Below are 13,317 nucleotides of genomic sequence, written 5' to 3' on the forward strand. Positions count from 1 at the left end.
TTTTATATATATATATATATATATATATATATATATATATATATATATTAGGGATCGACCGATTATCGGCACGGCCGATATTCACGTTTTTTTTTCCCGTTATCGGTATCGGCTTCTTACCTGCCGATAATGCGCAAAACATGGCGTGTGCATGAATCGCGGGACTTCAGTCCCCGGCCCTTAACTTCAGGCGAGGACTGAAGTCCCGCGATTCGTGCGCACGCCATGTTTTGCCTTACGGAGCAATTGCCTGACAGCTGACAGCATGGTGGAGCAGGAGCTGTCAGCTCCCTCGCCTTTCTCACGCTGCTTCATTCTTGTAGTGGGAGTGAGAACCGCGGGGACGCCATCCATGGCAGGCCGGAGTGATGACATCACATCATCGCGCCGGCGCCCGGAGATCACGTCCCTGCAGCTCTCTCTCACAGTACAAGAACGTAGCAGCGTGAGAAAGGTGAGGGGAACATCAGGGGGGTATTATATGTGAGGAACACAGGACAGGGGGATTATATGTGGGGTCACATGATGGGGGGGGGGGGCCTGTCATGTGCCCACACATATAATCCTCCCGTCATGTGCCTCTCATACATAATACCCCCTGTCCTGTGACCCCCACATATAATGCCCCTTGTCCTGTGTTCCTCACATACAATGCCCCCATCATGTGCCCCTCACATATAATGCCCCCTGTTCTGCACCCTCGGGGCATTATATGTGAGGTGTACAGGACATGGGGCATTATATATGAGGGGCACAGGACAGGGGGTATTATAAGTCGGGGCTTTATACAGGTAGGGGGAGAGAAGCAAGTGGCGGCGGTCTCTGGCACCGCAAAAGCCGCTACAGTTCATTGATTTAAAGCGCCCGCTTTAAACCAGTGATCTGAAGCGGCTTCAGGGTGGGGGGGGGGGGGGGCGAGAGAAATAGCTGATAATTTATACCGGAATATCGGTATAAATTATTGGCTATCGACCTTAACCTCCACAGATTATTGGTATCAGCCCTAAAAAATCGATATCGGTCGATCCCTAATATATACTGTATATGTGTATGTATATATATATATATATATATATATATATATATATATATATATATTTATTTATTTAGTGTCTGAAGTATAGTTTCTGGAATTAATACAAACCTTGGTATGCGTTTTCTTTTTAATTTTCCTTCCTCATTCATAACCGCGGTTAGTTTCCCCTTCCCGCCACTGTTTGTTTTGCTACGGAGAATAGAATTACACTATGGAGATTAATTTTGCATTAGCATTAAAAAAAAAAAACAAAAAAAAAAAACACATGTTGGCATCAATACGTATCCCGGATAACCGGTTTTGCTGCCATCATGTACCCTCCCTGCCTTGTGTATGTGCCAGGGAGAGAGCCGGATCTGTTGGTGAATAATATATAAGGTCCACGGGCATGGTGCACTTGCTTTCTGCTGCGTAACATCTGCTGCGCAGTAATAATGCTAATCGCTGTCATGTTGTCCTCTTGCAGGGGGATTTTGTTCTGAAGATTGAGCCTCCCCTAGGGTGGAGTTTTGGTAAGTTGCTGTAATAACTATGTTCGGGTCCCCGTGGCATTGTGTGTGTTTGTACATTTACATTCCCTGGTTTCACCTATTTGCATTATTTAGATGTAATCAGCAAATCTCCCGACGCCAGAAAAGCTTCCCATAATCCTCCTGAAATCTCTTCGCGTGTCGCTAAATGCAGATACGTTGTTAATGGAGCGCGCCGGCGCTTTCTGGGCTGCATCGCATTTCTGAAATATATTCGGCTATTTGTATACAAATACATGGGATTCTGCTTCTGTTATCTCACTGGTGCAGGTGACGGATTTGCTGCGATGAAAGCTAGAGCAGTGTTTCCCCAACCAGCGTGCCTCCAGCTGTTGTAAAACTACAACGCCCAGCATGCCCGGACAGCCGAAGGCTGTCCGGGCATGCTGGGCGTTGTAGTTTTACAACAGCTGGAGGCACACTGGTTGGTGAAACACTGAGCTAGTGTGACATCAGAGGGGGAGATTTATCAAAACGTGCCCAGAGGATGTTGCCCAGTTGCCCATAGCAACCAATCAGATTGCTTCTTTCATTTTTAACAAGGCCTGTGTAAAATGAAAGAAGCGATCTGATTGGTTGCTATGGGCAACTGGGCAACTTTTCCTCTGCACAGGTTTTGATAAATCTCCCCCAGAGAGTGCGGCCATATCGGATGTCACTTTTGGGAAGCAGACAACGAATGTCATGACACGTACTGTGGATGTCATGACACGTAAAATGGATGCCACAATGACCAGCTCCTCGCAAATATATCGGCCCGGTTGTTCCTCGTACACTCGCTGGCCACTTTATCGGGTACACCTGTACAATGGCTTGTTTAACACAAATGGCAAATTGGCCAATCACATGGCAGCAACTCAATGCCTTTAGGCATGTAGACGTGGTCAAGACAACTTGCCTTAGTTCACACCAAGCATCAGAAAGGGGGTGGCATGGTTTTTGTTCACATACTGCTGATCTACTGGGATTTCCACGCGCAGCCATATGTAGGATTTCCAGAGAAGGGTCTACAAAAGGGAAAATATCCAGTGAGCGGCAGTTGTGTGGACAAAAATGCCTTGTCGATGGCAGGAGAATGGGCAGACTGGTTTGAGATTGCAGAACGGAAACAGTAACTCCAATAACCTGAACTCTGAACGCACAACATGTTGATCTTTGAAGCAGATGGGCTACAGCAGCAGAAGACCACACTGACTTTAATTCGCATTGGCTCACTAAAATTGGACAGTGGAAAACTGGATGATAGTTAACTGGTTCAGGCTGATAGTGGTGTAATGGTGTGAGGGACATTTCTTAGGCACACTTTAGGACCCTTAAAGGGGTTATCCACCATAAGGTGATTTTTAATATGTACCTGCCAGACAGTAATGGACATGTTAGGAAGGATCTGTGCATGTCTAGGGGCTAAATGGCTATGTTGTGAGATTACCATAACACTGTGGCTATCTTTTTGTGAACTGGGTATTTCCTGTTGGATTTTGTTCTCAAACTATAAGTTCCATAGTTTGTGTGGTCACTTTCCTCCCTCCTGCACATAAGTCACCACACCCATTGAAACACAAATGAGCTGCATTCCATTCAAAAGACCAGTATTTTCTAACCAGGGTGCCTCCAGCTGTTGCAAAATGATCTCTCTCCCACCCAGCGATCGCTCCACCCATTGAAGCAGGACAGGCCTCCTCTGATCATCTGACTAGTGATGTCAGGTCTCAACGCACTGCAACCTGGGAAATCCCGAGACATGAGTAATTTTGTATGCTGTTAAAAATAAATCTTAGGGCGATAATCACAGAAGAATTGCAAGACCACCCTCACACACAGGATCAGACACTATATTATGAACTACACTAACTTTACAGCCCCTGTAGCATAGTCAAGTCAAAACAATTCCTGGAATACCCTTTTAATACCAGTTGAGCATTGGTTAGATGCAACAGCTTAGGCTAGGTTCACATTGCCACTTGAATCTGATTGTTCGGGGTCCGTTCTGCTCTTTTATTAATTTTTTTCTTCCCTGAAACGGGTTGGATGCAAGCGGCCACCCACTGCCGGGTCCCAACAGACCTCATTCACACAGACACATCGGGTCTGTTTGTGATCCCGTAATTTTACAGGAGTTTAGCTGAAAAAAAATAAAAATAGTGCTTGCACAATTTTTTTTTTTCTCTCATTAAAGAAGTATTCCAGCGCAAAATACCTTATCCCCTATCCAAAGTGCTGCAGCCCCCAGGATCTCCTGGACGGTGCCACGGCAGTCTGCAGGAAGTGAAGTTTCGTCCCCAGCAGAAAGCCGCGGCAGACATGCCCCCTCCATGTATCTCTATAGGGTACATGGAGGGGGCATGTCGGCCGCCGCGTCAAGCGGGGAAGGAACGCCCCCTTTCCAGCATACTGCTGTGGCCCCGTCCAGGAGATCACGGGGGGCCCCAGCGCTCGGACCCCCCCACGATCTATAACTTATTCCCTATCCTTCGGATAGGGCATAAGTTATATTGCACTACAGATGTCCTTTAACTTGCCGGCACTGCCCAAGGGGCTCCATATACTGAAGCCCAACGGCAGTGTGAAAGAGCCCTTACCAGAGTATTGTTGCTGACATGTCCATCCCTTTAGGACCACAATGGACCCATCTTCCGATGGCTACATTTAGCAGAATAATGCACCATGTCACAAAGCTCACAGCATCTCATACATGACAATGAGGTCACTGGATTCCAATGGCCTCCACAGTCACCAGATCTCAATCCAATAGATCACCTATGGGATGTGGTGAACGGGAGAGTCTCATCATGGATGTGCAGCCGCCGAATGTGCAGCAACTGTGTGATGTCATCGTGTTTCTATAGACCACAAAATCTGAGGAATGTTTCTGCACCTTGTAGAAGGTATGTCAAGAAGAATAAAAGCAAAAAAGGAGCACAACCCAATACTAGCAAGGTGTACCTAATAAAGTGGCCAGTGAGTGCACATCCTCCTCCACCGATATATACTGACCCAATGAGTGATCCATCAACAGAGGGCTTTGCCCATTAACAGCAATCGTCAACTCTCTAGAGCAGTGTTTCCCGACCAGGGCGCCTCCAGCTGTTGCAAAACTACAACTCCCAGCATGCACGGACAGCCGTTGGCTGTCCAGGCATGCTGGGAATTGTAGTTTTGCAACAGCTGGAGGCACCCTGGTCGGGAAACACTGCTCTATAGGATATGTGATAAGCGTGTAATCTCTGGCTCCAAGATCATAGATGCTCAGGTACAAGGTTGTGGAAGAAGAATTGTGAAATATGTTTTTTGTTTTTTTTCTTCTATGCAGAACCAACGAGTGTTCCCCTTCACGTGGATGGAGTGAGCGACATTTGTACAAAAGGGGAAGATGTCAATTTTGTTTTTACTGGGTTTTCAGTCAGCGGAAAGGTGTGGAAATCTATTATTTCCTTGTTATAAGGCTGGTAGTAAATGGGATATTGGGCATTTGCTTTTATTACTTGCTTGCCTTCTTATATAGATATAATTCTTTGTTATTGTTGTTATAAAGGGGTACTCCACTGGAAAACATATATATTTTACATCTGGTGCCAGAAAGTTAAACAGATTTGTAAATGACTTCTATTAAAAAATCTTAATCCTTCCAGTAGCTATCAGCTGCTGTTATGATCCACAGGAAGTTCTTTTCATTTTAAATTTCCTTTCTGCCTGACCACAGTGCTCTTTGCTGACACCCCTGTCCATTTTAGGAACTGTCCAGAGCAGGATATGTTTTCTATGGGGATTTGCTTGTACTCTGGACAGCTTTAAAATGGACAGGAGAAAGCACTGTGGTCAGGCAGAAAGGAAATTCAAAAAGAAAAGAACTTCCTGTGGATCATAACAGCAGCTGATAAGTACTGGAAGGATTAAGATTTTTTTTTTAATAGAAGTCAATTACAAATCTTCTTATCTTTCTGGAACCAATTGATTAAAAAAATATATATATATATTCCAGTGGAGTACCCCTTTTTAAGATTGCAAATAAATATCTGAATCCGTCACTTGCAGGTTCTTAGTAGGAACCAGCATTTGGGTCCGGCTGGAGTGCAGATTGCGATGAGAAGGGCGGGGAGCGCCGGGAACCTGCAGACAACGGTCACTCAACCTGGCGGGAAGTAAGTTGTTTTCAGAAGTACATGGGAACTTTTTAGGTCTATGAAGGGGTTACCTGGTTTGGTAACCTCATTTTCAAATACCAAGTTATAGGGGGGCGACCTACACTTGAGTGAGCAACAACAATGAGGGGTCTCACACTCTGCATTATCATGAGAATTGTGTGAAGCTATATTTTGTCTGTAGTGACGCTGATGGGAAGCAGAACACTTGTTATTCAGCTTCCCCTTACAGATGGGGTCATATTACAGGCCAGTATTGCCCTTTGTCATAGGCCCAGTTATCAGCCAATGAGTGATCAGTTTTAGCAATAATACTTGTTCATCGGCATCTCGTGTAATAGTGGATGTGCAGCCGATGAATGATGAAAGGGCAACGTGAATGATCCAGTGATTATTATTATTATTTATGCGGCCTTGCCCACTTTGTCGAGCTGTGTAAAGGCTGTATAAATAAATATAGCAAAGAGGGTAGGCTTATGTAAAAGGGCCCTTCGTTGTAAGAGTCTCATCAGCCTCAGGATATAGGCTATGGTCCATCTGGTTTCTGTCTCTTGTCCATTTATTTAGCAAAGTGTTTTCCAAACAGAAAAAATAGGAAAAAAATGCAGATCAGCTCACCACTTCAATGTGAATATGCATCAAGTCCATGGCATGTATAGGAAATGGAAGCTCGGAGAACAATGGGCCGTATCCCATGTGAACATGAACCATAAGGAGAAATGTGCAGGTCCGACTCCCAGAAACGTGGATTTAAACTTTAATAAATGTCCATATTAAAAACAAAAAGGCAGCAACATGTCACTGTAAAAAGTGAAAAACGCTGACGCGTTTCGGGCTGAAATATTAGCCCTTAATCATGGCAAGGGCTAATATTTCTGCCCAAACAGCGTGTCTCCAGCTGTTGCAAAACTACAACTCCCAGCATGCCCAGACAGTTGAAGGCTGTGCATAAAAATTTTTTCTCCTTTTTAAGGGAGAATGGTCATATATGATAAAATTGCAAAGGTAAAGTTGCATACCAGACCCCAGAGGCTCTTTTAGGGTGTATTTACCTGTACAAGATTTGAAGCTACAGAGGTCAATATAAACTAAATGACTAAACAGAACATAAAATCTGCAACTTCAAATCTTGCACATCAAACTATGGGGGAAATATATCAAAACCTGTGCAGAGGAAAAGTTGACCAGTTGCCCACAGCAACCAATAAGATCGCTTCTTTCATTTTTCAGAGGCCTTTTAAGAATGAAAGAAGCGATCTGATTGGTTGCTAAGAGCAACTGCACCACTTTTCCTCTACACATGTTTTGATCAATCTCCCCAAGTGTTCTTTAGTTGTGATGTGGTACTACCCTTTTTCTGCTTTGCTTTAGCTTTCGTAGATCCCTCCTCTTTATTTATGGACATTCTACTTATATTACTATAGTTTGTGAATAATTCAGTATATCTGGCTGCCAGGAATAGAACTGCATGAAAAGCAACAGCGCCAGCTTCATTGTACACCCTGTGACACACACTCTGAACATGGATTGTACGCTGCAAATATCAGTACAGTGATATCCTCCTTACTATTATATTAATTTTTAATATATTTTTTATTTATTTAAGGTTTTCCTTTAATAAAGTGCTTCCAGGAAACTATGAGATTGTTGCATCTCACCCCACTTGGAACTTAAAAGAGGTATGTTCTACCAAATGTATTAATAGTTGAGGTACTGTATATACTCGAGTATAAGCCGACCCGAATATAAGCCGGGGCCCCTAATTTCACCCCAAAAACCCAGGAAAAGTTATTGACTCGACTATTACCCTAGGGTGGGAAATACATCATCTCTCCCTGTCATCATCCTCCCCCATCATCATCCTCCCCCATCATCATCCAGACCCCCGTCATTAACACCCTCATCATCATCACCCTGTCATCATCCCCCCCTTCATCATCACCGCCTGTCATCATCCCCCTGTCATCATCCCCCCCCCCTTTCATCATCACCGCCTGGCAATCCCTTCAATCAGTGGTCTTCAACCTGCGAACCTCCAGATGTTGCAAAACTACATCTCCCAGCATGCTTGGACAGCCATCGGCTGTCATCTGGAGGTCCGCAGGTTGAAAACCACTGCCCGGGCCTTCGTCATCATCCAGGCCCCCCCTTTAGTTTTCTACTCACCTCCCCTCTGTGGGAAGGAAGGGTGAGCTGGTCCGAGCCATCTATGCTGCAGGGACCGTCCGTTGGGGAGGGTTAGTCGTTCCGGGCTTTCCATCTTCACCGGGAGGCCCTCTTCTCCGCTCCGGGCCGGCCCTGGACTAGTGGCGTTGCCTTGACGGTGACGCGCAGGGACGTCCCTGTGCATCGTCGTCAAGGCAACATCACTAGTCCGGGGCTGGCCCGGAGGGGAGAAGAGAGCCTCCCGGTGAAGATGGAAAGCCCGGAACGACTAACCCTCCCCAACGGACGGTCCCTGCAGCATAGGTGGTCGAATATGGACGGCCCGGACCAACTCACCCTTCCTTCCCACCGAGGGGAGGTGAATAGAAAACTAAAGGGGGGGGGGGTCTGGATGATGGCAGTGGTCTTCATCCTGCGGACCTCCAGATATTTCAAAACTACAACTCCCAGCATGTCCGGACAGCCGATGGCTTTGCAGCATCTGGAGGTCTGCAGGTTGAAGACCACTGAGAAGGGATTGACAGGCGGAGAGTTCACTCGAGTATAAGCCGAGGGGGGCGTTTTCAGCACGAAAAATCGTGCTGAAAAACTCGGCTTATACTCGAGTATATACGGTATTATGGGAGAGTATATCAGATGAGAGCCTCTATTTGCCATATGAAGGGTAATATGGATGTCATAGAACTGGCTTTAGACCAAGAATAAAAAGGGGGGGCATCAATAGGGGCATAGTATATGACTAGGAAATAATTCTACCGCTGTACAAATCGCTAGTCAGACCACACATAGAATATTGTGTACAGTACTGGGCACCAGTGTAAAAGAAAGATATAGTGGAGCTGGATAGGGTTCAAAGACGGGGAACCAGCGTAATACAGGGAATGGGAGGACTACAGTACCCAGAAAGATTATCAGAATTAGGGTTATTTAGTTTAGAAATATCAGGGGGGAAGTACAGAGATCTCTCCCATGATCTATTTATGCCCAGGACTGTATCTATAACAAGGGGGCATCCTCTACGTCTAGAGGAAAGAAGGTTTCTACACCAGCACAGACGGGGGTTCTTTACTGTAAGAGCAGTGAGACTGTGGAACTCTGTCAGAGGAGGTGGTCATGATGAACTCGATAAGAGTCCAAAAGGGGCCTGGATGAATTTCGGGAGGGTAATAACATTATAAGTTATTAATACTAGATTTATAGGGACAAAGAGGGAGATTCATGAAGACCTGTGCTGAAGAAACGTTGTTGAGTTGTCCATAGCAACCAATCAGATCGCTTCTTTCATTTTTGAAAAGACCTCTGAGAAGTGAAAGAAGCGATCTGATTGGTTGCTATGGACAACTGGACAACTTTTCCTCTGCAAAAGTTTTGATGAATCTCCCCCAGAATGTTGATCCAGGGATTTATTCTGATACCATATTTAGCGTCGTGAAGGAATTTTTCCTTCTGGTATGGGGCAATTGTCCTCAGCTTCATAGGGTTTTTCTTGCCTTTCTCTGGATCATAAACAGAAGTTGTTTGTATGGTCCACTTGTAATGCCACGTTTTTCCTGAATTGGCCACAGCAGGAAAAATGTTTTGTCAACAATGGCTTCCTTTGGTGGTAACAGCTGGTCACCAGAAGGTAAAGGAGCTGGACTGGAATCCTCTATCTAAAAAAATGTTTTCACTATTCACAGAATAGGGGATAACTAGCTAATCATTGGCGGTCTGAATACTGAGACCCCCACTGATCACAGAGGTCTGTTGTTCCACAAGTGAATGAAGTGGCAGTGCACCTGCCCTATTTATTGTCTATAAGCAATTTGACCGTGTAGTAGGAAATGTTGGCGCTGGATGGAGGGACCAGGAGGAGTGCAGCATAAAATCAAGTTGGGTTTATTAGATGCAACGCGTTTCGCTGCGCATGCGCAGCTTCATCAGGCAAGGCCTGATGAAGCTGTGCATGCGCAGCGAAACGCGTTGCATCTAATAAACCCAACTTGATTTTATGCTGCACTCCTCCTGGTTCCTCTATCCAGCGCCGACATTTCCTACTACACGGTCAAATTGCTTATCTACTACCTCTTAGGAGGGCTGCGGATGAGGACACAAGCATTTACAGGCGCTTCCCTTTGTTGTATGTGTGCACACAACCAACTCTGGTAAGCGGCGTGGGATAGATCGTTTCCCTTTCCCTATGGGCCTGACCTGCTGATCCCGCACATGGAGCGCCTTCTGCTTTCCTTTTAGATCATTTATTGTCTATGGAACTTTCAAACATAGAGTTCTGTGCTTGGCAATGTGGGTAGGGGATAACTTATCATCTTGGGATAACCCCCTTAAATAAAATGTAACTTTTTTTTTTTCTTTGTTTCAGGCAACAACGATAGTTCAAGTGAAAAATTCCAATGCCCAAACATCAAGCCCACTCCTTGTCGCTGGCTATGATGTGACTGGTTCTGTACGTAGTGATGGCGAGCCGATGAAAGGCGTCATGTTTCTGTTGTTCTCACCATCCACCAGCCGAGAGGTAAAGTCTTGACCATCTACTTGTTATATTCTTCATATGTGGATTATATTACTGTCAAGAACCATGGGTAGCATTATAAAAAAATAAAAAAATAAAAATAATCCTTTTTGAGAACTGTGTATGCAATATTACAAAAAATAAATAAATTTAAAAAAAAATCTTGAGTTTTAAAACGGGCTCGGAATGGAGCTCCTGGTTAGTGGATTTTCCCCGTCCTACTAGCCTGTATTTATAGATTTTTCTATTTATGTATGGCAGTGTTTCCCAACCATTGTGCCTCCAGCTGTTGCAAAACTACAACTCCCAGCATGCCCGGACAGCCAACGGTCATGCTGGGAGTTGTAGTTTTGCAACAGTTGGAGGCACAATGGTTTGGAAACACTGGTTTAATGGGACCCTCACTACCCTTTGGCACACCCATAAGATTCCTCTGTTAAAGAGCTTGTCCCATCAAAAACGACCTCTTTGGCTATCCGTGCATGCTAGAAGTTGTAGTTTTGCAACAGCTGGAGTAGGGCAGGGCGGTATACCGGTTCATACCGAATACCAAATTTTTTGGGCTGCACGATATGAATTTTTCCCATACCGCAATACTGGTTGGGCCCCTCCCCCTTGGGAATGAATTATCAGCCCAGCGCTGTCCCCACATTAAGGAACTAATCATATGTGACCCGCCAGGGCTGTTCTGCTCCCCCCCCCAATTAATTATCAGCCCAGCGGCCCGCAAGCACTGCCCTCCTCCTCTTTTTTGGGGGCCACCGGCGATGGAACTCTATACTGTACGCCAGTGGTCTCCAACCTGCGGACCTCTAGATGTTGCAAAACTATAACTCCGTCCGGGCATGCTGGGAGTTGTAGTTTTGCAACAGCTGGAGGTCCACATGTTTGAGACCACTGCTGTACGCTGTATGCCTATGCCCGGGCTGCAAAAGATAAAGAAAATAAACTTTAACTTACCTACGTCGGCCTCATGCTGTTCCTTGGGACTGGAACGTCAGACAGCTTTCAGCCCATCACCGGCCGGAGCGATGTCCCGCCCACTGTCATGTAAGGAGCTCTGGCCGGCTTTTTACATGACAGTGCATTTAACCTATCACTGGCCGGGACGGGAAATTGCTCCGGCCGGTGATAGCATGACGGCTGTCCAACGCTCCAGTCCCAAGGAACAGCGTGAGGCTGACGTAGGTAAGTTAAAGTTTATTTTCTTTATCTTTTGCAGCCCGGGCATAGGGATACAGCATACAGCAGTGGTCTCAAACATGTGGACCTCCAGCTGTTGCAAAACTACAACTCCCAGCATGCCCGGACAGCCGTTGTAGTTTTGCAACATCTAGAGGTCCGCAGGTTGGAGACCACTGGCGTACAGTATAGAGTTCCATCGCCGGCGGCCCGCAACAAAGAGGAGGAGGGCAGTGCTTGCGGGTGACACATATGAGTAGTACCCCACTGGGCTGATCATTAATTGGGGGGGAGCAGAACAGCGCTGGCGGGTAACATGATTTGGTGGGGGGGGGAGCAGAACAGCGCTCGCAGGTCACATGATTTGGGGGGGGGGGGGGTGTCGGTGAAAGAAATACCGTGGAACCGCCATAAGTTACAAAAATACCGTGATACACATATTTGGTCTTACCGCCCAGCTCTAAGCTGGAGGCACACTGGTTGGGAAACACTGCTATACATATATAGAAAGAAATCTATAAATAAAAGCTGGTAGGATGGGGAAAAGCCACACATTAAGCTATGACCTTTTTAAAGGCCTCATTAAAGGCAATGAGACTAAGAAATCCAATGCATAGCCATCTAATGCTATTCATGTGTTTGTATACTAGAAGGCTGATCCCTTCTGGTCGGTCAGTCAGAAGTTTAGGAAACCACTTGGTCAGAACACTAGTACATACAGGCGCTGTATAAGAGTGGCTTCTCCTGGCACGGATCCTCTGGAATACATGGCTTATGGACACGTCTCCTCTCTGCTACTATTTTAAATGACTGTAATTTGTTGACACGCTGTTCTTATTCCCTGTAGGATATTTTGGGCTGCAATCTGTCACCCGTCGAGGGCTATAAGGGAAAAGATGAATCGGTTTCATACCTGTGTCATGCGACCTCTAAAGAAGACGGATCCTTTACTTTCTTGTCTCTGCCAAGTGGGGATTACAGCGTGGTAAGTGATGACGGTGTCTTTTCCTATCCATCAACCATCTGCTTTACAGTTTAGACCAGACAGTTAATCTCCTCTTAGTGGAGGAACCTGTTGGGAGTTATGATGGCTAAATCCACAAACAAAGACGCTCATTACACTAATCTGCTCACTTTTACTACAAGTACACAGCTCAGCTTGTCATACATAAGTGCCGGCGGACATGCGATCAGTCATATGTGGGGTTCTCTATATGATCAATCACTGCAAGTCTGCTCGACTGGATTGGCTGTGCATGTATATAAGGGTCCTGTATGTTTTGATGTGCCAGGCCATACACTTATCATTTGTATTCCATGAATAACCCAAAAATCAATCATGACTATTCACGTTTTGTTTTAGCTGTAGCTTTAGGTTCAGACTACGGAATCTCCGGGCAGAACATTTGCGCCTGGAGATTCCGAGTGCTGCCAGCGCCGACTGAATCAGTCAGCGCTAGGACCGTTCGGAGACTGTGGTCTCCAATAGACTGCAATGTGTTCCGCGAGTATTTCCGCCTGAAGAAAGAGCAACGCCATTCTTCAGGCGGAAATTTCCAAGCGGATTTTCCGTTCACAAATTCCGCTTCACAAATACCGAAGTGTGAATTTGGGAACGGAAACCCATTCACTACACTATACATTTTAGCAAGCAGAATTTCCGCCTGCAATTTCAAAGCGGAATTGCAGGCGAAAATTCCGTAGTCTGAACCTAGCCTAAGTCATCAATATACATCCGAATGCCAACAAAAAGGT

At 45.6% G+C, this 13,317-nt stretch overlaps 1 protein-coding gene across 1 annotated transcript in view; it reads left to right on the forward strand.

The window, feature by feature from the left end:
* LOC130285506 (BOS complex subunit NOMO3-like) overlaps positions 1 to 13,317 on the forward strand; it is a 105,941-nt gene that overhangs the window by 12,654 nt on the left and 79,970 nt on the right. Inside the window, exons 3-8 of the mRNA XM_056536985.1 lie at positions 1,503 to 1,548; positions 4,877 to 4,977; positions 5,599 to 5,705; positions 7,312 to 7,384; positions 10,231 to 10,383; positions 12,410 to 12,547. Coding sequence (XP_056392960.1) covers positions 1,503 to 1,548; positions 4,877 to 4,977; positions 5,599 to 5,705; positions 7,312 to 7,384; positions 10,231 to 10,383; positions 12,410 to 12,547 — 618 coding nt within the window. The remainder of the gene's footprint in view (positions 1 to 1,502; positions 1,549 to 4,876; positions 4,978 to 5,598; positions 5,706 to 7,311; positions 7,385 to 10,230; positions 10,384 to 12,409; positions 12,548 to 13,317) is intronic.

This window comes from Hyla sarda, chromosome 8, assembly GCF_029499605.1.
Source record: "Hyla sarda isolate aHylSar1 chromosome 8, aHylSar1.hap1, whole genome shotgun sequence".
In the NCBI taxonomy this organism is placed as follows: domain Eukaryota; kingdom Metazoa; phylum Chordata; class Amphibia; order Anura; family Hylidae; genus Hyla; species Hyla sarda.